The sequence below is a fragment of the Vitis riparia genome, chromosome 1 (genome assembly GCF_004353265.1).
Source record: "Vitis riparia cultivar Riparia Gloire de Montpellier isolate 1030 chromosome 1, EGFV_Vit.rip_1.0, whole genome shotgun sequence".
NCBI classification, from domain to species: Eukaryota; Viridiplantae; Streptophyta; class Magnoliopsida; order Vitales; family Vitaceae; genus Vitis; species Vitis riparia.
In genome coordinates, this window is record NC_048431.1 from 12,386,138 (window position 1) to 12,411,281 (window position 25,144).

The 25,144-nt window shown below is 36.0% G+C and overlaps 1 protein-coding gene across 3 annotated transcripts; it reads right to left on the reverse strand.

Moving 5' to 3' along the window:
* Positions 1-313: 313 nt before the first annotated feature.
* On the reverse strand, positions 314-23,882 carry LOC117921770 (peptidyl-prolyl cis-trans isomerase CYP23). 3 transcript variants are annotated; one of them, XM_034839735.1, is made up of 9 exons: positions 23,736-23,882; positions 23,442-23,555; positions 23,209-23,357; positions 20,248-20,320; positions 20,056-20,145; positions 18,044-18,083; positions 17,090-17,172; positions 16,939-17,005; positions 314-679 (listed from the first exon to the last, which is right to left on the reverse strand). In XM_034839735.1, exons 1-8 carry the CDS (start codon positions 23,844-23,846, stop codon positions 16,985-16,987), a joined length of 681 nt encoding a protein of 226 aa, XP_034695626.1. In that variant the 5' UTR covers positions 23,847-23,882; the 3' UTR covers positions 314-679; positions 16,939-16,984. The 3 variants fall into 3 exon arrangements, with proteins under 3 accessions (XP_034695626.1, XP_034695621.1, XP_034695630.1); XM_034839730.1 differs by lacking the exon at positions 314-679 and adding an exon at positions 1,328-1,771; XM_034839739.1 differs by lacking the exon at positions 314-679 and adding an exon at positions 3,401-3,645.
* Positions 23,883-25,144: the final 1,262 nt, after the last annotated feature.

Consider the following 25,144-nt stretch of genomic DNA (forward strand, 5'->3'; position numbering starts at 1 on the left):
ATTTTCAATCCTTTAACAATTTAATTCTCACAGCAGTTCCTACTAGTCTTATTCACTGCAAAGAATAGGAAACTGTTTGGCTGATCCACTTGCATTTTAAAAAATTAAAGAAAAAAAAAGGCAGAAATAAAAAAGACAAAGCATGATAATAATCTCATAATAATCAAAGTCATCTTTGGCTCCAAATCCAAGACAATAAAACAATGCAACTGTCTTTCTAACTAACAGGTTTTCAGTTGAAAGGAAGTGACTCAGCTAAGTGTGACCACTTTAGGGAGCATGAGATTCATTCCGGTGAATGATGCCAAAAAAGTTTCACTAACAGCAGGCTGCACATGCTATGTTCTTATTTATTGAGATATTAAAACACATGTTCAAGGAAATTGTAGGTTCATACTTATATGAATAAAATTAAGAACTGATTCAGTTACTGGATGGCAGTGAGGCAGTCATGGTCAGCAATGACTTGATACCAAACTGTTAATTGGTCCAAATGCCCTCCCAGTTGTCTTGGATCTCCTGCATAGTTGGGTTACAATGCTCCCTCCTATTTAGACATGTATGTTCCCTTTACCTTAGTTTGAAGCCCTTTAGCTCTCTTCACCAGTTCCATCAATGGCCACCTCTGCCGTCCCCATGTCAGTTTTAAAATAAAAAATGACTTCATCATCCCATGTACCTGCCAATGAAAATGCAGTCCTAACCATGTGAAGAGAAAGAAAGCAAAGACTAATAATGGTTCCTATGTCCACCATTATTATCGCCTACACAATCATCTAGGTCTGCCCTGTTCTGTTTTACCTCTTATGGCCAGCAGAAAGGATTTGCATAACTGGCCTAAGCAGTTGAGATCAAAGATTTTTGAGTCTTGAGTTGTAGTCCCTTTCTAACTATAGTCATACCTTGTTCGTTAAAATGACACTCATGGAATTTGACGTCCTAAACACAGATTTCTCAAATTCTTCCCATCACTTCTTGATTACTTGACTTCCCATTGTCACTGCCTTGGCATCATCAGCCAAAGAAATGCTTCATTTTGATAATTTAGGAGGAAGAAAATGAAATAAAACAGTCTACCCTTTCTTTCTATCTTGAAGCTATGAGGCAGAGCTTAACCCCAACACCATAGTAATAATGAATCAAATGCTTTGACAAAGGACAAGTTAATCTAATTCAGATTTTGACAGGGTCTCCAAATACAAGGATTAAGCCATTTTTCACATGCTCAGGTGTTTCTCCGCAAAGATTTACAGAAAACCTCAAAGATTAGCTAGTTAAATATTTCTTATAACTTTTCTTAAACCATAAAACATAATTACACTAAGCAAAACCTGAGAAAGTCAGACCAGATCATTAGAATATCAGAGAAAGTGTGCCAATTTCCAGCCATCAATTTGGCACCACATTCAGGCATCCAAACAAAAACCAGGTATTGGTAAATTAAGATCTTGGGATTGAATGGGCCCTCACCCCCATTACCACATGCCAGATTTTGCATTGAGGCTCTACTTTAAACTTCTTTACAATCTTGTGATATGGCAAATTCATACAAATTCAGTATGGGATTGTGCGACTTGAGGGAACCAGTGCATTAGTTTCAATTGATAATCTGTGTACTTGCCCTCACACTATGGAAATATCATTTTCAGCAAGTTACTATACATTTGGAGTATCAAGGATTCCTGTCACAAGCAGCTTCAAACATAACGGGTTTGGTCCAAGTATAGAATGGATGGACACAAAACAACCCCATCCACCATGTACTTAATTCCTGTAATTTAACACAAAGAAGACAAGGAAATGTATCTATTAATATGAGCACCATACAGCAAATCCCCCAAAATTCCAGTTTACTTGTATGCAATCAGAAGAATGTCATGTAACATGTCAGCAAGTATAAAAAATTTTGCCTATATTTTCAGTTACCAAGGGCGTAGGGGACATGCACAAGTCAGGATGGGTAAAATGACACCTAAAATCTAAAAACCACTGTCTAAAATCCAACAATATTTGACACTGAAGCATCAAGGTACAGATATAATCTCACTCCAATGTTGGACATTTTTAATAGCACATCAGACCAAAGATCCTCCCACCAACAGGCCCTCTGGACACCCCTGCTGACCATTATTATTTTACTCTAGCAGTTTGTCATTTCATTTGTCTAAACCTAATGACCAGGGAAGCAGCATAATCATGTGGCTGCCGACCAACAAACCCATAATGGTATTTTCATGCATAAGCTTGAAAAACGACCATACAAATGCTTTGTTTCTTGGTATGGGAAAACCACATGAGAAGGGGTTATACAGACCCCAACTACTGGGACTGTCTGGTTGTCAAAGGATGATGTATATGAGAGGAAAAGGTTTGAGATGGGCTTGCTAATTTTCAATAAAGGATTGATAGACTTGGTTAATAGCAGGATAAACGCTTCCCAAGGCATCTATCACTCTTTTGCTCACTATCATTTCAGATCACAATCAAATCTTACTAAGCATTATGGTGAATACTCAGGTTCTCCACTCATCTAAAGTTTACAGCCATGTGGACAAGGGACAAACTAGTCATTTGATTGACACAACTGCATGATCAAAACAGGTAGAGGAATTTAGCACTTTAAGTTTTGTCAAAGATTCAGGTGTTTGATAAATCTGAAAATTAAGCATTGGCAACTTTAGCACTGATTAGAAGTTTTGAAGGTTATAAGTGCTGAAGATAGTATCTGAAATTTAATTGTTTAAAAAAAAAAAAGAATAAAATTTGGAAAGTATTAATTTTTTACAAATTTGTTTTTATATCTAAGAGAGACAATTCTCAACATGACCCACAAAATGACTCAAAAATAACATGAAAAAAGTATTAAACAAGTTGGGTAAAAGTATTAGGTTTCAACTCATTTAACCTATGTTCACCAACATTGACCAGTTTAATTGTTATGCCATATTGATAAGATTATGGTTCAACCTATTTTTAAATATTGTGTCACATTGACACAATTATAAGTTGACCACTATAAGACTCATTCCACTCAATAATAGTATATTTTAAATTTAAAAAAAAAAAATCACTTTGGTACCGATAAATGCTCATAATTTGCCTTCATATGTGACATTTTATAATCAAAACTAAAAAATTTCACTTTGATTTTAATAAATGCTCATAATTTGCCTCCACATATGAGATTTTAAAATCAAAACTTGTGCGCATAAATACTTTAGAAGTTATAAGATTTGCAAGTCAATAATGTGTCCAGTTTTTAATTCAAATGATCTATATTAATAAATGTTTAAATGAAGAGAATTCCTCTCATATTTTGTCTATTTTGAATGAAATTACAAGAATATTTATAAGCCTATAATAGTATGAAAAACAGGAAATAAATCAAAATATTCCAACATTTACTTCAGCACTTATTCCTACAATAGTATTTTATAATCTCTCCTACAATCTCAACACTCCCCTTAAAACCGGAGATTAGATATTAACAATTCAACTTGTCACAAGTAAAATCAAATGCTTCTTTTGGAAGGCTTTGATACAGATATCAGTCAGTTATCTTATCCATCAAAAAATAAAGTAACAATTTCCTTCAACTCTATTTGTGAATGAATGAAATAACAATCTACTCCAACATAATTTTTCCTGTCATGAAAAAACAGAATTACTAGCAATATGAATGTTTGTTTGATTACTTATCAGGAAAAAAAAATGTCATAAAAGAGAGGAGTCAAATCCGGTATGCCAATTTTTTACAAAAAGGATTTTAATCAAGTCAGCTCATATGTTGCATTTTTCATTGCCCAATATTCTGCCTTCGCACGAAAAGGAGCCATATTTGATTGTTTCTTAGTTCTCTAAATTATGAGTAACCAATTTTTTATTTTCTATCATGGGGAGATTCCACCTAATCGGAGTCGATCCATTCTTAAATAGAAAGATGTCCTTAGGATCGATAGAGAAGACCACGACCAAGAGTTCCCCTTGAGATAGTTAAGATTCATATGACTGCATTCAAGTGTGAAATCCATGGAGCAGTCAAATATTGGTTGACAACACTAATTGCATAAGAGATGTCTGACCAAGTAATGATAAAGTAAACTAGCTTTCCCACCAATCTCCTATACAATCCAAGATCATCTACTAACTCGTCATCATTCATCAAATTTTGATTTGGTTACCAAGATAACTTGTTTCTCTCAACATATCAAGAGTGTACTTCCTTTGAAACAAATAATACCTTTCCCTAGTCTTTCAACTTCAACACCCATAAAATAATGAAGTTTACCAGGATCATTTATGCAAAAATTAGTAATAAGGTCAAAGTCTCAATCCCCTATTTGTCACTCTCAGATATTGTACAAAAGTTGGCACAAAAGTGACCAATCAAAGTCCCAAACCCTTTTTGCTCACCCTTAGTAATAACCATGGTTTTAAAAACCGGACCGGACCAGCCGGTCCGACCGGTTGAACCGTCGACCGGTGAACTTTCCGGTTCAGTCCGTTTCAATGAACCGTTTGTGGTCGAACCGGCATTGAACCGTTCAAACCGACGGTTGAACCGTCGAACCGGACAAACCTTCCGGTTTTTTGCAAACCGGTTACACCTTAGAAACAATTTTTTGTTTACCATGTAAAAGGCCCATTCCAGGCCCAATCTAAGGTCTTCCCTTTTCCAGGTCCCTAGACCTTGTCCTAAGATAAAATTAACACTTTATATGGGCCATGCCTACAGAAGCCCAATTTGCTACCATTTTTTATTTTAAAATAACACTTCAACTTGGGCCATGCTTCCAGGCCCAACTTGCTGGCTTGTTGAGATTGAAGGCAAGTGGGAAGCTATTTATAGAGCACATGGAGCACATAAAATTCATGTGCTTCCGATGAGGGATTGGGAATGAGACTCATTAGAGGAAAACATTGCCTCTTGAGGGTTGGACGCACGGAATTTGATTTTATTTCAAATTTTTATCATATAAAATCTTTAAAAAAAATGTAAATATTTAAATTCATGTTTATTTTTATAATAATAATTATAAAAAATAATATAAATTAATTAATATAATAATTTTAAAACAATAAAATACAAAGACAAAAAGATAAAATTAAATATTATAAATTTTTTTATCTTAAATATATATTCTTTCTTAAATATTACATATTTCTATTTAATCAAATTTAAAATATTAAACTTTATCATTTAATTTAATTTAATATACCAAATATAAAAATCAAACATTATTAAAATTTGTAATTTTATATATTTTAATTTTTATAATTATTTTTATTTTATATAATATATAAATTATATATTTAATTATTTATTACATCACCGGTTCAATAGCGGTTCGACCGTCGGTCCGACCAGTGAACCGTGAACCGGTAACTTTTCCGGTTCGATCACCGGTCCGGTTTTTAAAACATTGGTAATAACAATATCATCTACATGTATAACTGGGATTTCAATGCCACATTCTATCCTTTTAAAAAAAATTGAATGATCATATTGAATGTGACACTACTACTTTTTAAAATTTTTCAAGCCATGAACGAGGTGATTGATTGGGTCTATAAATAGACATTTTATTTGACAAACATACTCCCCCTTAGACTCAAACCTAGGTGGTTGAACCATAATACCATTTCATTCAAATTGCCATAAAGGAAATCAATTTTAACATCAAATTACGAAAGGGAGATTTACTGCCTTAGATACAATGGTTCATACAAAATTTATTGACCACAAAAGAAAAGGTCTTAATATAGTCAAGGTCATTCATCTAAGTGAATCCTTTAGCCACCAATCGAGCTTTCAATCAATCAATTGTGCCATCAAAAGGTTATGCTTTCTGATGAAACCTAGCCATAACCAACAACAAGAGCATCACTAGGCTTAGGAACAAGATCCCTTCATCTTCCATTGCTTTCCTCCAACCCAAGATGAGAAATAGTTTCCTTGCAAGACTTAAGGCAAGTAATAGAAGAGACGGAAGTAGAAAAGACTCTAAAAGGGAGACAAGTAATCATAAAAGATAAAATTGGAAATAGGATATTTAATTCAAGTACATGTATCTTTATGAACAAACAATAGAGAGATCATAAGAAGGAATGCTAAGAACCAAAGCAGGACAAACAAGAAAAGGCTTAGGCAATTCATTTCCTACTTCAGGTCGAGGAGGCATAGCATAAGGTGGGGAGACAATGGGAATAGGCAAGACTTCAGAAACAGAAAGAGACTCAGAAGTGGTGGAAAAGAATGGTGAGTCCTCAAAGAAGGTGACATCAGCGGAGATAAAGTATCGATGAGTCTCAAGGGAATAATAACGATAACCCTTCTGAAGTCTGGAGTATCCCAAGAAGAGACACTTCATGGCTTTGGCGGAAAGCTTGTCCTGTCCAGGAGTGAGAATATGAACAAAGCAAGTACAACCAAAGACACGAGGAGGAAGGAAATAAAGTGGTTGGTCAGGGAAGAGAAGGGAGTGAGGAATCTGATCATGTAAGACAGAGGAGGGCATACGATTAATCAAATAACAAGCGGTAAGAACAGCGTCCCCCCAAAAACGAAAATGAACATTACTATGGAGGAGGAGAGTACGAGTTGTCTCAACAAGATGTCGATTCTTGCGTTCAGCTACCCCATTTTGTTGAGGAGTATGAGCACAAGAAGACTGATGAAGAATCCCATGATGAGACATAAACGAAGTAAATGGGGCTGAAAAATATTCCCTGGCATTGTCACTGCGTAACACACGAATAGAAATATTGAACTGGGTTTGGATTTCAGCATAAAATTTCTGGAAAATAGAGAATAACTCAGCTCGATTTTTCATTAAAAATAACCAAGTACATCGAGAATAGTCATCAATGAAAGTGACAAAATACTGAAATCCTAAAGTAGACGCAGTCCGACAAGGACCCCAAACATCAGTGTGGACAAGCTTAAAAGGAGACTTTGCCCGATTATTCAAACGCTTTGGGAACGAGACACGAGTATGTTTCCCAAGCTGACATGACTCACACGAAAGCGACGATAAAGTGGAAAAACGAGGGACCATCTTCTGGAACTTGGAGAGACTAGGGTGGCCCAGACGATTGTGAATGAGGAGAGGAGCATCAATGGAAATGCAAACTGCAGGAGATGAATCCGAGGTGAGGTGATAGAGGCCTTGAGACTCACGTCCTATGCCAATCGTCTTCCCCGTACTCCGGTCCTGCAAGGTCACAAATTTATCAGAAAAGGTAATAGAGCAATTAAGAGTACGAGTGATTTTGCCGATGGAAATAAGATTAAAAGGACATTCAGGAGTATAAAGGACAGAAGTGAGAGGTAGAGAAGGCAGAGGAAGGGCCAAACCAATACCTTTAGCCACAGTTTGAGAACCATTAGCTAAGGTAACAGTAGGTAAAGCAGAGGTAGTAGTAATAGAGGAGAAAAGATCCTTATTACCAGATAGGTGATCAGAAGCTCCAGAATCTAGAATCCAAGGTCCAAGAGAAGATGTGTGGGTAAGGCAGACAGAGGCATTACCAGGCTGGGCAACAGAGGCAACAGAAGCCTGAGATGCGGAAGAGCTCGGAGGCTGAGGCAGCGGAGAATCAGAGGACTGGGCCACATGGGCAGTGCGAGGAGGTCGTCCATGTAACGGATAGCAACGATCGCGAGTGTGGCCAAGTTTATTGCAATAGGTGCAATGAGGACGTTGACCTCTACCTCGGGTACCATTGCGGCCTCCTCGAGAGCTAGTTTGAGAAACTAACACAGAAGAATCTGAAGTGCTATCAAATGGCAAAGTCTGAGTGGAGGAGATACGGAGGAGGCGAGCAAACACATCATCCAAGGACGGAACTGATGAACTACCAAGAATCTGATCGCGGACAGGCTCAAGATCCGAACGGAGGCCAATAAGAGTAAGAACCATGAAGAACTTGTCAAGCTGTGTTTGTTGAGCCCCAACATCAGGAGTAAGAGGCATCACAGTCAAGAACTCCTCCTTAAGAGAGGCAATCTGGCCAATATAAGTAGATAGATCCAAGTCTTGTTGGCTGATATGGACAATAGCAGAAGCCACCTTATAAAGACGCTGGATATCATTCGTATATAATCCTTTGGCCTGAGTCCAAAATTTAAAACAAGTTTTGTAGGCCCGAAGATGAAGAAGAATCTTGGGATCAACCGATTGCCATCACTACATAACTGTGCATCTATCTTCCTCCACTGTACGCGGTCAACCTCAGGGATATCTGTCTCCTGTGTAATCAAGTGATCCTCATATCCTTGACCCATAAACCAAAGTTCAACAGAGGCAGACCAGGAAAGATAATTGTCACTGCCAACCAATTTCTCCGAAGTAATCATAGGAGATCCAGATATAACAGCGGAAAAAATGGAATTTTTAGTAGTCATATCTACTTATCTGGAGAATGAAGTATGTTTGGATCGAAGAGAGCCCTAATACGGCTTCAGATTGCAGCGTGGCACCACCGAAAAAGGGAGACGGCCTCAGATCGCGGCATGGTACCACCAAAAAGGTAGAAGAACACTTCCCAAGGCACGTGCAGGGATTGGAGTGGAGAAAAAGTAGTCGGAGCTTCGCCGGAAAGACTGTTTGGAGGGCCGACGGAGACAAAAATCCCCAAAAGAGGTACGTGCAGGGCTCGGATGGGAGAACCAGGGAGGTAGGGAGGCTGGTCGGCGTCAGGCGAAGCTAGAGGAGGAGGCGCGTCGCCGGAAAAGGCCTCACGCGCCGGTGCGTGAGATGCAGCCGCTGGCAGGAAAATTGCGCGTGGCCGGCGCGTGGATGCTCTTTTTGGTGCCGGTGCCTTCACAAAAGTTGGAGATCTCCTCCAGGCGCTCCTTCTGGTATGGTCGGTGTTGGAAAAATACGTCGCCAGAAAGTTCGCCGGGAAAGTTCGCCGGAAAGTTCGCCGGCGGGGAGTGGTTTCTATCGACGATCCGACTGACCGGAAAGTATTGGGAGATGGGGAAGGTGACCAGAATGAAACACGGTCATCGGAAGGTTTCCCGGAGTTGATGACACGGGAAACAGGAAAGAATTAGGTTTTCTTCCTTGGCTCTGATACCATGTTGAGAGAGAGAAAGAAAGAAGAAAAACTTAATTCTCATTCATGTAATGTCTACTTACAATTGATAAATATATATATATACAAGGCTAAGAGTCCTAACAATCATACATGTGACCTATATTAACAAGGAAAGATTATATACTATAAATACATTATATTCAACATACATGTTCCTAATCTCTCATGTAACCTTTTGTCTATTAGCAAACTCGCTCAAGACTAAAATTTGACTCTTCTTGTCAATTTCAAGAACTAATCTCGGAGAGGATGATTGACAATGTTAAATAGTGTGAAGAACTTTATTACCTTGAGAAAGACATCCCAAATGAACAAGTTCCTAGTCTAGGTTGCAAACCTTTTCTATTTCATAATCTTGTGAAAGTAACATTATGTAATGACATTTTAGGCTAGGTCATCCAAGCTTTCCTTACTTAAAGAATTTGTTTCCATCATTATTCAAAAATATAGATTCAGCTTTGTTTCATTGTGAGATTCGTCAACTTGCAAAACATCACCGTGTTTCATATCCATCACAATCATACAAAACATCAAAGCCTTTTTCGGTTATTCATAGTGATATATGGGGTCCCTCTAGAGTTCAAAATCTTTCAAGGACTAGAGGATTCATTACTTTCATTGATGATTGCCTTAGATTATGTTGGGTGTATCTTCTTAAGAACAAATCTGATGCCAAGCAGACTTTTAAAAATTTCTTGTCAATGGTCAAAACTCAATTCCACATTCCAATTCAAACATTCCAAACTGACAATGGAAAAGAGTACTTCAAGAACATTCTTAGGAAATTCCTTGAAGCTGAGGGTATTGTTCACCAAAGTAGGTGCATTAATACACCACAACAAAATGGGGTTGCCAAAATTTGCTAGAAGTTGTTAGATCTTTCACATTCATTGCCAATGTTCCAAAATACTTGTGGAGTGATGTCATTCTTACAGCTTCATTCCTCATCAATAGAATGCCTACTCAAGTATTAGGAAACAAAACACTCTTGAAAACCTTCCAAGCCTTTAATCCACAAAATCAATTAATAATTGACCTACCACTTGGAATATTTGGATGTTCTTCCTTTGTCCACATCCATGCACCCAATTGGGGTAAGTTTGATCCTAGAGCCATCAAGTGCATTTTTCTTGGTTTCTCTTTGACAAAAAAAGTGTTAGTGTTTTGATCCTAAGTCTAGAAAAGTGTTTGTCACTATGGATGTCACTTTCTTTGAAAATCAGCCTTGTTTCACCAAAAACTCACTTCAAGGGGAGAGTGAAACAATGGAAGAGAGTTTCTAGGAGACTATCTCATTGTCACCCTCTTTGCCGACATCATTGTTCATAACTATACCTAATTCTGTCCCTTATAGTTCAACACCTTTGTTGAGCCCTCAAAATGTCACTCTTTTAGGGTTTAATAGACCCTATTGTGCATGAAATTAGTTGCTCTAATGAGTTTTTGAATGCATGGAAGGAAGAAATCCACACTCTAAGGCATGACCTACCATCGGAACCAAGGATCGTTCTTGAATAACATCCTATTTCAAGTCCAATTCCCTCACAAGATTTAGGTAGTTCAATCCAATCTCAGAATTTAGACCTTATTGCTTTAAGAAAAGAAAAATAAACCTGTACATCTCATCCTATGTCGAAATACCTGTGCTATAGTAATCTCTCATCCTCCTATCATGCCTTTCTCACTAACCTTTCCAATGTAGAGATTCAAAAATCAATTCAAGAGGCTCTAAGTGTTCCTTCTTAGAGGGAAGTCGTGCTTGAAGAGATTACAGCTTTCGAGAAGAGCAAAACATGGGAGTTTGTAGACTTTTCAAGAGGAAGGAAGACAGTGGGGTGCCAATGGATATTCATACTGAAGTACAAGTCCAATGGATCCATTGAAGGATATAAGGCTTGTCTCATTGCTAAAGGATTTACCCAATCCTATGGGATATATTCTCAAAAGACATTAGCTCTAGTGGCAAAGCTAAATACAATCCAAGTATTGCTTTCCTTAGCTGCAAACTTGGATTGGCAACTATGTCAATTTGATGTTAAGAATGTCTTTCTTAATGGAGACTTGGTAGAAGAAGTGTTCATGGATATCCTTCGAGGTTTGAACAAGTTTATGGAATGAACAAGGCGTGTAGTCTGAGAAAGTCCCTTTATGGACTAAAACAATCACCACGAGCTTGGTTTGATCGATTCTCTAAGGCAGTGAGGAATCATGGTTGCACAAAAGCTCAAGTTGATCATACTCTATTTGACAAGATGTCTTTGAATGGTAAAATCTCCATCTTGATTGTATATGTTGATGGCATTCTAATTACAGGAGATGATGCAGCAGAAGCTAAGAGAATGAAATTCTTTCTAGCAAAAGAATTTGAAATCAAGAATCTCAGCCCATTAAGTACTTCAAAGTTGCAAGATTAAAGAAGGGTACCTTGGTGACCCAAAGGAAGTATACCCTTGACTTGCTCAAAGAAACCAGTTTCCTTGGAAGTAAACCAGCAAATGCTCCAATCAAGGCAAATCATAAGATTGGGTATGTGAAAAGAGAGGTTCCTATTGACAAGGAAGGATACCAAAGGCTGATCAAACATTTAATCTATATGTCACAGACTAGATTTGACATTGCTTACGCAGTTAGTGCTGGAGCCAATTTATGCATGAACCAGATGAAGAACATCTAGAAGTTGTCCATAAAATTCTCAAATATCTCAAGGGCACACTTGGGAAGGGATTATTATTTGGAAGAAATAAGTCAAGGAAGATTGAAGTCTTCACAGTTGCAGATGAGGCAGGTTCTGTTAGTGATAGAAGATCAACATCGGGTTATTGCACATTTGTGCGGGGCAACCCAGTAACCTAGAGGAGTAAGAAGCAGTCAATTGTTGCAAAAAGTAGTGTTAAGGCAGATTTTAGATTTTTAGCATAAAGGATATGTGAGCTCATGTGGTTGCAAAGGTTGATGAACGAATTGAAACTTCAAAGTGAGAATCTCATGCTATTATATTGTGACAACAAATCAACAACAAGTATTGCCCACAATCCAACTCATCGTGACTAAACAAAGCACATTGAAGTTGATCAACATTTTATCGAGGAGAAGTTGGAAGAAGGATTAATCTACATGCCATACATAGTATCCAACGGACAACTAGCAAATATTCTCACAAAGGGACTTCCTCGAGTGAACTTTGAAGGCTTGATCACCAAGTTGGGTGTGATTGATATCTATACACCAACTTGAGGAGTGTTGAAGAATCTAAATCTCTAATGGAGATAAGATCAACCTTTTTACAAATTAGTTTGAAGTTTATTAAAGCCACAATCATTATTTGGATAGGATTTGTTGGGTAGTTTCCTATTTCTTTCTACTTTATTTTTATAGGTTTCCTAGAGTTATATATAGAGAGAGAGAGGACTTTTTCTCTTCTTTTCCCTATGAATGAATATATGGCTAAGGAAAATTAACCTAACAGTTTCTTCAATGAGTTTGGGAAAGCAATAAGAGGTTGGTGCTCTAGTGTGTCAAAGGAAGATTTTGGTGTAGGATTATGGAAGGTAATAAGAAATGAATGGGGTGTTAACTTTATTATAGGGGAGGGAAGAAGGGTAAAGTTTTGGTCAGATAGTTGGTGTGATGACTCCTCTCTGAGAGACTCCTTCCCCAACTTATATACCATTGGTAGTTCAGAAGACTTATGCATAGTAAATGCATGGGAGCAAGTCAAAGAGAGGGATCTTTGAAGCCCTTGCTTTTTAAATCATTTCCATGATTGGGAATCAGAGAAGGTGGAGACCTTTCTAAGGACTCTTCAAAAGCATATAATGAGACAAGGCACAGAGAATAGGATGGCCTGGTTGGAGTATAAAAGTGGCAAATTCTCAATCAAGCTTTCTACACCCTTCTGGCATCAAAGGGTTCAGAGCCCTTTCCAGCTAGTATTGTTTAGAACTCATAGATTCCATCGAGAGTATGGTTTCTTGCATGGGAAGCATCATAGGGAAGGATTTTGATTTGGGATCAATTGAAAAAGGGAGGTGTGTCTACAGAGAACAGTTGTTACATGTGTAAGCAAGAAAAAGAATCCGTTGGCCATATTATTCTACCTTTTTTTTTTATAGGCAAATGACCACATTATTCTACCTTGCATCTCAGTAAGCATGTTGTGATAATTGGTCTTTTCCATGTTTGGGATAGCTTAGGTGATCCCCTCTTCAATAAGACAAATGTTGCTTATCTAAAAAGATGTTGGGAAGAGGTGGAGAAGAGCATGGAAGATTGCTCCTTTTTGTTTATTTTGGACAATCTGGAGAGAGCGAAATTGAAGGGCATTTGATAATGTGGAACATTCAAAGCAAGAGCTTAAATCATTGTTTATGTGTAATTTTTTGGATTAAGGTATTGCAAAGAGGAAGCACCTATGTCTATAATGGATTTTGTTGATTGGTTCGGCAAGGGGTAAGTGAAAGATAGAGTTGTATCCCTCTTTTTTTTTGTTCTTTTTGTTTAGCATCCTTTGTATACTCCCCGTGTACTTTGAAAAGATGCTTTCTATATCTTTTCATTCTTATTATTATATATGTATTGTATACTTATCAAAAACATCATCTGGTTTTAGATGCAACATGAGTGTTACAGCTAAGGCTAGGTCTTAAGCGTAGTTCAGCCTTTAAGCCCCACCCTAAAGTCTATATAAAGCACCCTTTATGCTCTATGAAAGACATACTTGAAAAAGAAAACTTTAGGAGCAGCCATTCTCTCTCCCTTTCTCTTTCCCTGCCTATATAGAGAGAGGTTACCCACACAACCTTGCGTACAAAAGAATGGCATCAAGGAAGAAGATCCATGGTGATTGAAGCATCTCGACCAAAGAAAACATTCTTACTTCAAACAAAGGTATGATTTTTAAATATTATAATCTCCAGGTGGATTGAATGAATAAATTTTTCGCTGTGTTCCTGCACTCTGAATCCAACAACTAAAGCCTATGATAAGTTGATAGGTTCATATTCAAGACCACAAAAACTAATTTTGGCAGAGTTTTTCCCCTGCATCTTTTACAATCCTTATAAATAGAGGTCCTATTAGGATTTTTGTTAATGGAGCACATTAAGGCAGGAGGCCCTCTGTCCTCTTTCCTATTGTTATGTCCTCACGTGTCACAAGTTCTTTAAATGTTTTAGTAAGAGAGGAGAGTAGCAAGAAACTTCGGGCCTGTTTGGTTCCTGTTTTCAAGAACTGTTTTCTGTTCTTGAAAACAAAAAAACACAAAAAACTTGTTTGGGGAAGGTGGTGTGTTTTTGTTTTTTGTGTTTTCCGTGTTCTCAAAAACCATTTTTTTTAGAACAATAAAAAGATGTTTTCATTGTTTTTTCACTGTTCAAAGCATAGATTGTTTTTCGTGTTTTCTCTTCCTTCTTTTTGTGTTTTCCTAACTACTTTTTATGTTTCCACAAAGGTGAGTTCCACCCAACTACCACATCCCCATCCACAAGCCCTTTCTTCTTCCTTAAATTATTAAAATTAATATACTTACACATGGTTACAAAATCATCATTTGTTTAAGAAAATTATAACTGGTATAAAAATTTCAAAATTGAATATTTTTTTTAATTTAAATGAATTGTGCATATGAAAATTATTTACATATTTATAATATCAAGCTAATGAAAGAAAACACTTTATTAATTAAAAAAAATAACTTTCAAATACATTTTTTTGTTTTACTTATTCTAAAAAACTTTTTTATTAACTCAACCAAACATTTTATTTTATTTTTGAGAACAAAAATTGTTTTACAAAATTCGGTTCCCAAACACAATTTTTTTTTTTTTTCTGAAAACACAAAAAAATGTTCTTAAAAACTATTCTCAAAAATTGTTTTCCAAAACAGTTTTTAAAAACAGCAACCAAACAGGCCCTTCATCACACAAAGGTTCCAAGAAACTCTCTTCTCATTGACTATTTAAAGCTCTCTAATGATTTTGATTATGTTCTTTTAGAAAGATTTCATTGCATGTAGCCCATTTTTTTTTTTTTATAACCAAGGCACCTCTCATGGCCAAGTCCTTAGAACCCTCCATGGGGGCCCAAACCTCGGGGTGCTAACAACACCCACAACAACCAACACCGGGCAAACAAAGGTAGGATTCGAACCCAGAACCTCACACATCCCAACATTCGCCCTAACCAACTAGGCCGCCCTAACGGGCTCATTGTATAAATCCAATACTATAACATCAACCAAGGCAATCAACATTAGAAGAATCATTTCAATGCCAAAATTCATCTACATTCCATTTCAACCATTTTCCATGTGAGTGTGATAATTAACACATGGCCTTTTGGTGCGATATGGAAAAGAATAAAGACAATAGTTGCCAAAGTCAGGACCACAGTCAAGCAAAGAGGACATTCAGTTAATGGATTGGTAAAGATATTGATAATCCCTTTAAAGGGTTTTTAGGGACTTCCTTGAGGGAGGGCTCTTTAGCATATTGCCAACCTCGATCTACTCTAGACCATTTAGAGGGTAAAGAACACTATGGAGTATATGGTTTTCAGGGCCTTATTTTATTTCTTTTCTTCTCTTTGGGCCTCCACATGTGAAGCCTTTAGAGACATCTCTTTGAGCCTCATATCTACTAAATCAAAACCTAGTATGTATGACCACAATATTGATTAAGGAGTCACTTCCTATATGATTACCACCTCTAAAAGGTCTCATTAAGCAAAATTTTAATGAGTGTTCTTTGAGTAATCCAACGCAACTAGGAATTGGAGGATTGCTTAGGGACCATTTTGGTACTATGGTAAAGCCTTCTTTTAGAAGATCAATTACAAGTGAATGTTTTGAGTCTCTCCATCTCTTATTAGAAAAAGATTATACTATTGTCATATCTTGGATGACTAGGGAAAAAAAAGGACTGTGGAAGTTTAATTGGCAGTTATGTCAATTGTTTTTTAGTAGGGATATTTTGTTTGATAAGCTTTTCACTTAGCCAATTATGAGATGTATATGCTAGTAAAATGTCTAGTAGAACATTCAGTTTCTCTTATAGGAGAATTTTTTTACCTCTCTGATTTTGGTGAACATTGTTTTATTATTTTGAGCTATAGATTTGCCTTTTTGGACCATCAAACATCTCTTTTTCTTTTTTTGATCAAGGTTTATGTAGAAATTTGTGTACTTTACAAAAGTATTTCTCATCCTTCTTAATACTTACTATTTCAATGCAATGAAATGGTTGTTTTTGATAAATAAGATAAAATAATAAATAAACAAAAAGATATGTCATTGTTCAATATCATGAATGTCAAGCATGTATGTGCATTAAAGTGAATTTTCAGAACCTCAGGAGAAATTGACTGCTCTCAAGGTTTGGAAGAAGTTACGGGGGCAATAATAATGTGGTGACTATTACCCAATCAGGCAGCCAATGGATTGATGAAGAGGGGGACCTAGATTACTTCAGATTTCTATAGATGATTTTCACCCCCTCAGTGATGTCTTATTTGCCTTCATTCAATTTTATCTCATTTAGAATCATTAAATGTTCTTTGCATATATTGATCTTTATTTTAAGGATTCTTCATCCTTCTCTGTACATATTTTTCTTTAGTGATATAATTCCTTGCTTCTTAATATAAAAAAATGGCATAAATGGGACTAGCCAAATAGTTGTCTGTGCTTCTCTCTCCTCTATTTAGACTTGTTCAAATGGAACTCAACACAAGTTTGTATTCAGCAGAAATTAATATGAAGTTCTGTTTTGTAAAAATCAACCTTTATAAATTCTTCTTTGACATAATACAAACAGCATAAAAATCTGAATAACGTACTGTAATTGTAATATGTTTCCTTCTGGACTAGCTCCTGCTTGCTGAATCACGGGAAGCATTTCATTCTCTGAAAATTAGATGAGTTCATGTTTATTCATAGTAGGTCATGTAGAACCATTTACTATAAATGAAACTTGGAGCTTCTTATTACCTGTCTTTCAATTTCAACCACAGATGCGGCAAGCCTTCGTTTCAATGTTGACTTCTCCTGTTCACAAGTTTCCGTCTTGGTATCTAAAATCCATAAAAAATAATATTAATAATTACAAAACTAGTTTTCAGATTTTAGCAAAATTCTCTTCTTTATCATCCAAATCTTCCAACAAGCTGAGCTTGGCTGAATACGACACCCATGAGATGTGGGTTGTGCATTCTCAAACTTGCTCTTTTATTCCCACAATGATGTTCTTGACTCTGCTTCAAATTGTGAAGAGATATTCCATTGGTGCATAGAATTAAGTTAATTTATGTTACTCATCATCTGCAAGCTATTCCAACGGCAAATGCATTATAAGATTCATCTTCAAACATAACCAAATATAGACGAGTAGACAACTAAAAGAAGTCAGCAAACAAACTCAACTTGAATCTATTGCATCATCTTCTGCATTATTATAGATTATTCAAAACCTAGAATCTATATTATAAATTTATAAGCAAGACTATAAACCTAAACTTGGAAATTTTAATATAAGCTCAAGAATGGCAGTGAAACATATATGTGTGCAAGGAAATTGAGGCCAGCTACAAGAAGATTAAATAGCTGATGATTTTTTTTTTCTGGACCATCAGCCATTTCAGAGTGAACAAGAGAACCCAATAAACTTGAGAATCACTATACTTGATTAAATCAATTTTTAGTAGAGTAGAACATCCACAAATTTAACAAGGATAATTATTCTGTAGTAAGCACCAACGGTACCTAGAATACCATGTTTTCTATAGGAAGTGTTTGTCATGTCAAGTGCAATATAGTTTATATCCATATACAAACATCAGCCGAACATGGTGATTCATTCTATATTATAATAAATGAAAAGATCAAATTAAATAAAAGGAGGAAAAAAAAAAAACTAAGATGGATTATTAGATTGCTGATTCTCACCATAGAAGTACGAAGACAGAATTGTGATGCGCTCAGTCGGCTGAGAAAAAAAAAAAACAATCATTTCAGGGCCAAGAGACAAGCGGCTACAAGGGTGGAATCCCAAATAAGACAATATAATTTAGTTCAGAGCACATAGGAATACAGCAGGACCATTTGCACAGACATACAAATCAACTGAATTAAGGAGCAGACCAGATTAATCAACTGCAATTCAAATTTCCATGCACAGAGAAAATACTATAGTCTGGGATTCTGGGTTGTAATCCTTCTCTGTGATTTTGCAGCATAAGTGTCACATAGTAAAGGAATTACCATTCACTACACAATACTAAGTGTAAATAATGAGTATCTGGATGGGAATAGGCAGGGTATATTAAGTTATCTAAACTGTCCTGCCCCTATTAGGACACATCTGGAAGATACCTATCTGAAGTAGGATGGATCTGGGGAAGAAACACGAAATGATGAAAGTTGGGTTAGGTTCAAGATTGGGTTGCCCCTGGATATTCCCTCTTCTTCATATGCCTTACTCTTGCTTAAGTATTTCTTCCCTAATTTTTATTTTTTTTTTTTTTCAGTTTTCTTAACTTAAAGTGATAATGCTTTGTTTAGATTAGAAACAATGAAGGAAAAGGGAAAAAATGCTAGGAGGAAATTCAATTTCTCTTGTTAGGTGGTGATGAAAATGTAGGAAAAAAAATTATACATTATAAAACTCCCTTTTTTCAGTTTAGCACATCTAAAAAAAGTTAGAAACGGAGTAGAGAAAAAAAACCATTGAGGTCAAAAAAATTTTATGGGAAAATTCAAATAGATTGAATTAAGAAAAGCACCAAAATAAAAGGGGGCAAAAGCTTAGTACATAGGAAGTATACAAGACACCATGGAAAAAGGAAAAAAGGAAAAGGCTAAACAAAACCATCATACGCACCCCATGCACGGGCTATCAACAAAATCTAGCAGCAAATATTACCCTCCCCATCCAAACCCCTACACCAAAGCAATTTGACTATGAAAGAAGAGAATTTAGGAATAGGTCCTACATCCCCAACATTATAAACTCATAACATTAAGAAAAATCTATTTCTCGACAGATTTCCTTCCTTTAATTTTAAACTTCCCTTTTCCTAACTTTTAAGATCCAAACATAGTCTAAGATTCCATATAACAATTTAGATTTGCTAGTGTCCAAGTATAAATTAAGTTATTAAGATAAAATCTAGTTTTCATCATGTGTTATGGGCCTCTAAAATATTTTGTCCCCATCTAGCCCTGTGCCCCCAGCCTCACCTCGTGGTCAGGATGGTTTTATGAAGAGTTTTTTTTCAAGGAAATGGGGGTGGGAAAGGAGCACCATCCCAGACCTCCCCGTTGCCAGCCTTACATGCTACACAATGAGTCCTACAAAAAATATCTGGTTAAGAGGTCTATGTATCAGATGGTTACAGACATCAAATTATAAATTTCAATGGTTTTTTAAGTTCTACACAAGCCACTCATAAGGTGTTAGGCTCCTTGATGGAACACAAGCAGTGCTTTTTTCCTAGTTCCACCTGAATCTAACACATCCGCATGTCCACCATGAGCCAAAAGGCAAGAACAAATATAGCTTCTCCTAGTCTTCCATAAACACATGTATTTCTCTTCATAGTAAAGCACAATATATTATAGAAAGCAAATTAATAACTGTAAAAATTAACTAGATATATTACTGTATAACTGAACCTGAACAAGAATAAGGAAGAATGGAAGATTAATAGTTGACATGACTTGGAAGAGATGCAACCAAAATCACGAGTTCAAAGAGGTGCAACCAAAATCACAAGTTGGAAAAGATGCAACTAAAATCACAAGTTCGAAGAGATACAACCAAAAATATAGGATTTCTCAAAAATGGCTCATCATTCTAATGTTGTCGCCAACTATGGACAAAGATCTTCCAGTTCCAGTTTACACATCATCCTATTCAGGATCGACAACTGGAAAATATAAGAGACATACAGACATACCATTACAAAGATCCCCTCACGTCGAGTAGGGAGTTGCTCAAGCTTTTTCAATGTCTCATCACCTTTAGTAACCCTGCCAAATATTGCATACTGAAGACAGTTTGTGTCAGAAAATGCGTTAGCATTCATTTTAGAAGCGATTGTAAAATAATAAACTTTTACAAAGGTATTTAGCGAGCGTAACTAGAATACCTGGCCATCAAGATGAGGAGCATCTCCAAGAAGCATTGAAAACGAAGATGAGGCACTGTCTGGATCAGCATACCTACATCAAAACAAAGTATCATATAATATTAAATAAAGCTTCAATCTAGCAGAGTGAAGTATCTAAATTTGAGGAGAAAGAAAAACAAAACTGAGAGGTGAGAAGGGGTTGGTGAGTGTGGTAGTGGTCCCCTATGAAAAACAAGAGCCTCAAATTCAAAGAGAATCTTGAGAATTTGGAAGAGCAAGCTTACGTTTTATTCTTTTTCCTGTATAATTTCTCTAGAATGGAGCCTTTTATAGTTTCCCAGAAAGTAACTCTCATTAATTGTCATTTGCTAACATGGAAGTTTCTGATGGTGACATGTGCCTCACAAGTCACAAACACTGTTTGGATCCTCCTTCCTTTCATTTTGCCCAAAATAGGCTCAATGTATGTCAATTTCATCTTGATAAAGCTCCAGATCTAGCTGCCCAATGAAGACCTCCACACCATTTTCAAGGCCCTCAATGGTAAAAGAACCAGTCCTACCATTGAAGTGCATCAAGTTAATATTGGACTCCTAGAGACCTATTCCAAACTCAGGTAGGTATATCGTAAGGTGCTATGTCAAGGATGACACTTTCAAGGAAGTATGGAGATGGCTATGCAATGCATTCATCTGGAGGTCAAATACACTTGGAGCCCTGCTGGGAGAGAACTGCCTTGTCTACATGCCATTAGCTGGTGGGCCACATGGTGCTTTCTAACTAGTCAGACCACCATATGCCTACGTGTGGCAAACTCACGGCATGCAATTACTAGGCAATGTGGAGTTTGCAAAATAGAAAAACATAATGTAACCTAAGAAAATTCCCCAGATCTGTATGGCTTCAAATTCATTGTTTAAACAGGATAATTTTTAATGGCCGAAGTCAGATTCATTAACACCAATTCCATTTGTATATTAAATATGATCTAAAATGTATTTCCACCATTCAACAAGCAAAGCTTATTAAAGAAAAAAAAATGGAATCCATTTCATCATTCATCTCTATGACATTGCTTTTCTTAAGGGCATATTTTCAAATATTCTCCAACTAATTCTTCCACCCATATCCATTCTAGACTCATCCTTGTATTTATAATATCACTCACACTGAAGTTGGAAAATCATTTCTAACTCTATCAAAACTAGTTGAGTACAATTTCAATGCTTCCCAAGTTATTGCTTCATATCAAGAGACACAAAACTCACCACCTTTTTTGCCTCTCTACTAGCCATTTTTTCACCGTTGACATCATTACTTTTTTAGATCTTTTGTAGCAGATGCACAAAATCCATCCAATGATTTTGAAATACTAATATTATGTATCTTGTTATAAGTATACCTTTTATTTGATTAGAAGAGTATAGAACCAACCATACAAACATGACTTCAAAGCAACTTTAACAAGGGAACCAACATGACTTGGTATACTACTGTGGAGTCCAACATGCAATTGGTTTTACTTTAACATTTGTATGAGACTTGTTAGAACTGAAAAGGCTTTTTGTCAGTAGGCAAGTAAGCCCAAGCCCATTTATTAAAGAATGCCAACAGAGGGTGCATCCAAGTGTATGAAAGGATATCAGAAACACCTAAGAAAAAAAGAAAAGAAAAGAAAAGACAGAAAACCTACATTTCAAGAACAAAACATGCCGTCAATAAAATTAAAGGGCCTACCCAGCCATGGTCTCAACTGTCAACAAATAGAATGACGTCAAAGTGATCTCTTTCAGCTCCCATTCCTGTAACTCCACCTCAAGTGTTTTTTCCAAATACACTGAACTTTCCATGCCAGCTAGCTGGCACTTCTTGGACCATCCTCGTTAGCCCCATGCTACAAACCGTATAAAAAATCATATACTAAAAGTTTTGAGTTGAGCAACCAGGCAATGCAGGAAGAGGCAATTGACAGTCTACCCATCCTCCTGAACAAAAATAAATAAATAAATTTGGGAGGAACCCCCCCCCCACCCCCCCCCCCCCCTCTCTCTCTCTCCTCAACTAACTAATCAATGGTCAAAATCCTCTTCCAAACATAGTCCAAATAAAAAACTGGTTTCAAAGAAGTCCAGAAAATCCGAAAACTTTTTTTTTCCTTCTCTAGGAAAGCTTCTCTTCGTTGTCCATCAACACCTTGAAAAGTAATTAGTGTAAATCTCCCATTTTTAGTTTGTCCCCATGTTAATGCATCTACCATCTCCCTCTTCAGCCCCACCCTATATAAATGGGTTCAAAAAGGATTCAACCTCCTCTAGCTTCAAATCATCAAAAATCCCTATAAGCTTCCACTTCCAGTTACCCCCAGCCACCATGGATATGCTGCCATCATAGCCTTTTTAATTTTCCACAGTCCTAAACACATATAGGAACCTCACCTCCACAGGGGCTTTGTGCACCACAAATCATCCGAAAACTTCATCCTTGGACCATTCCAAATTAAAATTTTGACTTCTTAACAAGAACCTTCATAACTCGGCATATTGGTTTCAGAAGCAACATTCTTCAATTTAGAGACTTCCTTGTCCCAAAATGAATAGGAAATGTAGTTCATAAGTGATTGGTACAAAGTTTCTGCTCCTAAGCATTGAGATTATGTAATTACAAGAGTCATAAACTAAATCTTGTCAGATATATATATAGAGAGAGAGAGAGACAGACAGACAGACAGATAGAGACAGAGACAGAGACAGAGACAGAGAGACAAAGAGAGATAAATAGATAGATATGAAAAAGACTCAAAGCTACGCATTATTCTGGAAACCTCGGTTTATCAACCAATACATTTTCTCTTGAGTCTCTTATTTTCTTAGTTTTCAAATACTTCTCCACTGAGAACAGCACATACAAAAGAAAAACCATAATGCAAACAAATTTATGAGAACAAGAGAATTAGGTGAATGGTTTCCCAAAAAGACTAACCTCCCCATAGATAGAATACCTCTCACATGTTTGACATCACTGAATTCACCAACAACCGTTTTCACAGCTTCTTCCCGCTGCTCTTCATTCATCGGAGCTGATCTTCCACCAACAACATCTGCCACTTGGGCAACAAATCCCCTATCAACCTGCACCAAAATTTTCACATACAATCATCATTCAAATCATAACATTACATCTACCACCTGCTTTCTCAGGTCCCAACCACTCACCCGGAAAAAGTGGTTGGTATTAAAGCATCCCAAACGAACGAGTTTGAAAATGTGGTCAACAGTTTTGGGCGCAACACCAGGAAAAAACCCAAATTCAATGTCTCCATAGTTGGTCTGCATCCAACAACAAAAAAGAAAAGCACCACAACCATTAAAATTCCTAAATTCGCAATGCACATTTGCACCTGATCATTCAAATAGGGCCTTATGGTAAAGGTTGACTTAGGTTGTAGAATGGGGTGTTCCAAAATCCAAACAATGTTGACTGTCATGGAAAACGGGAAAAGACAAAACCTGAAAAACAACGCGAGCGGAACCCAGTTGGGGTTCTTGCGAAGAAGCACCCACAACAAATGCCAAAGCCAAACACAGCAAACCCACGATCCACGCTCCCTTACTCCACATCTTTGCTGATGTCTGCCCACCTCCCCGGTTTCCGCATCAGGCCTTTATGCCACATTGTGGGCCAGTCAACTCCAGAAGGCATATTAATTAATTTTTTAAATTTGTGAAATTTATTTTAATATCTTTCAATTCTTGCACCAATACTGGGATTCAAATCTTAACTGGACTGGCCCATTATTATAGCCCAAAACAAATTTACAAATAAGTTCGACAAATAACATGTTTGGTCCTGCCCTCCGACGAACCCAGCCCAAACAACTCTAGTCTTTAAAATAAGGCCTGGCCCAGTCCAAACAATAATAAATCATTATGAACCTATTTTTGAAAACGAAAAATAGTTTTATGAAAATTTATCCTTAAAAGAAAAAAGTTGTTTTTCAGAATAGATTTGAGGTGTTTTTAATTTTTTGTACATTTAATTAATCAAATCAATTATTAGCATTTATATAATTTATAATTTAATAAATAAAAAAATTGTTAAATCAAGTTTAGTTAATCCTACTTTTAATGATTACAAAATAAGATTTAAAACTAATAATATTATTTTAAGTGTGATTAGGTAATAAGATTTTAAAAGAGATGATTATAAAAATGCATCAAATACAAAAGAAATCAACAAAAAGAAGACTTAAAAGAAAAGATTCATTAAAATCATATTTTATAAGATCTCTGCGTAATTATTGGTTCACCAGTATCATAATACATTGTCTTTTTCGGCTAAACACCTAACACTTTTAAACTCATCAAATTGATTTCAAACTTGATTTAATATTTTTAAAATTGGATGACGAAATGATTCCAAAAAAAAAAAAAACTTAAGTTTTAATTTGGTTAAAAAAATTTTAAAAAGTTTTTAAAAAGATTAAGGGTTTGTTTAGTAATTATTTTTTAGAACAATTTTCTATTTTTCATAACAAAAAAAATATAAAACACATTTAGCAATCAAAAAACTGTTTTCTGTTTTTTATTTTAAAAAACAGAAAATATGGTGTTTTCGAATAACATTTTTTAGTTATTTTCACTTGTTTTTTTTAAGTTGTTTTAAAAAATAATTATACAAACATGTTAATGATTAAAAATAAAACTATAAATATAAAATTTATTTTTAAAATATTAAAAATAGATTAAAATCATTTCAAACTTTAAAACATACTTTTATTTTACAAAACATTAAAAAAGAAATTTTAAAAATTATTCTTAAAAACTATTTTTCAGATCTGTTTTTAAAAATAGTTATTAAATAAAACTTTAAGAGCTTTAACCATTGTTTCTCAACTTTGATTAGATCTCAAAATTGC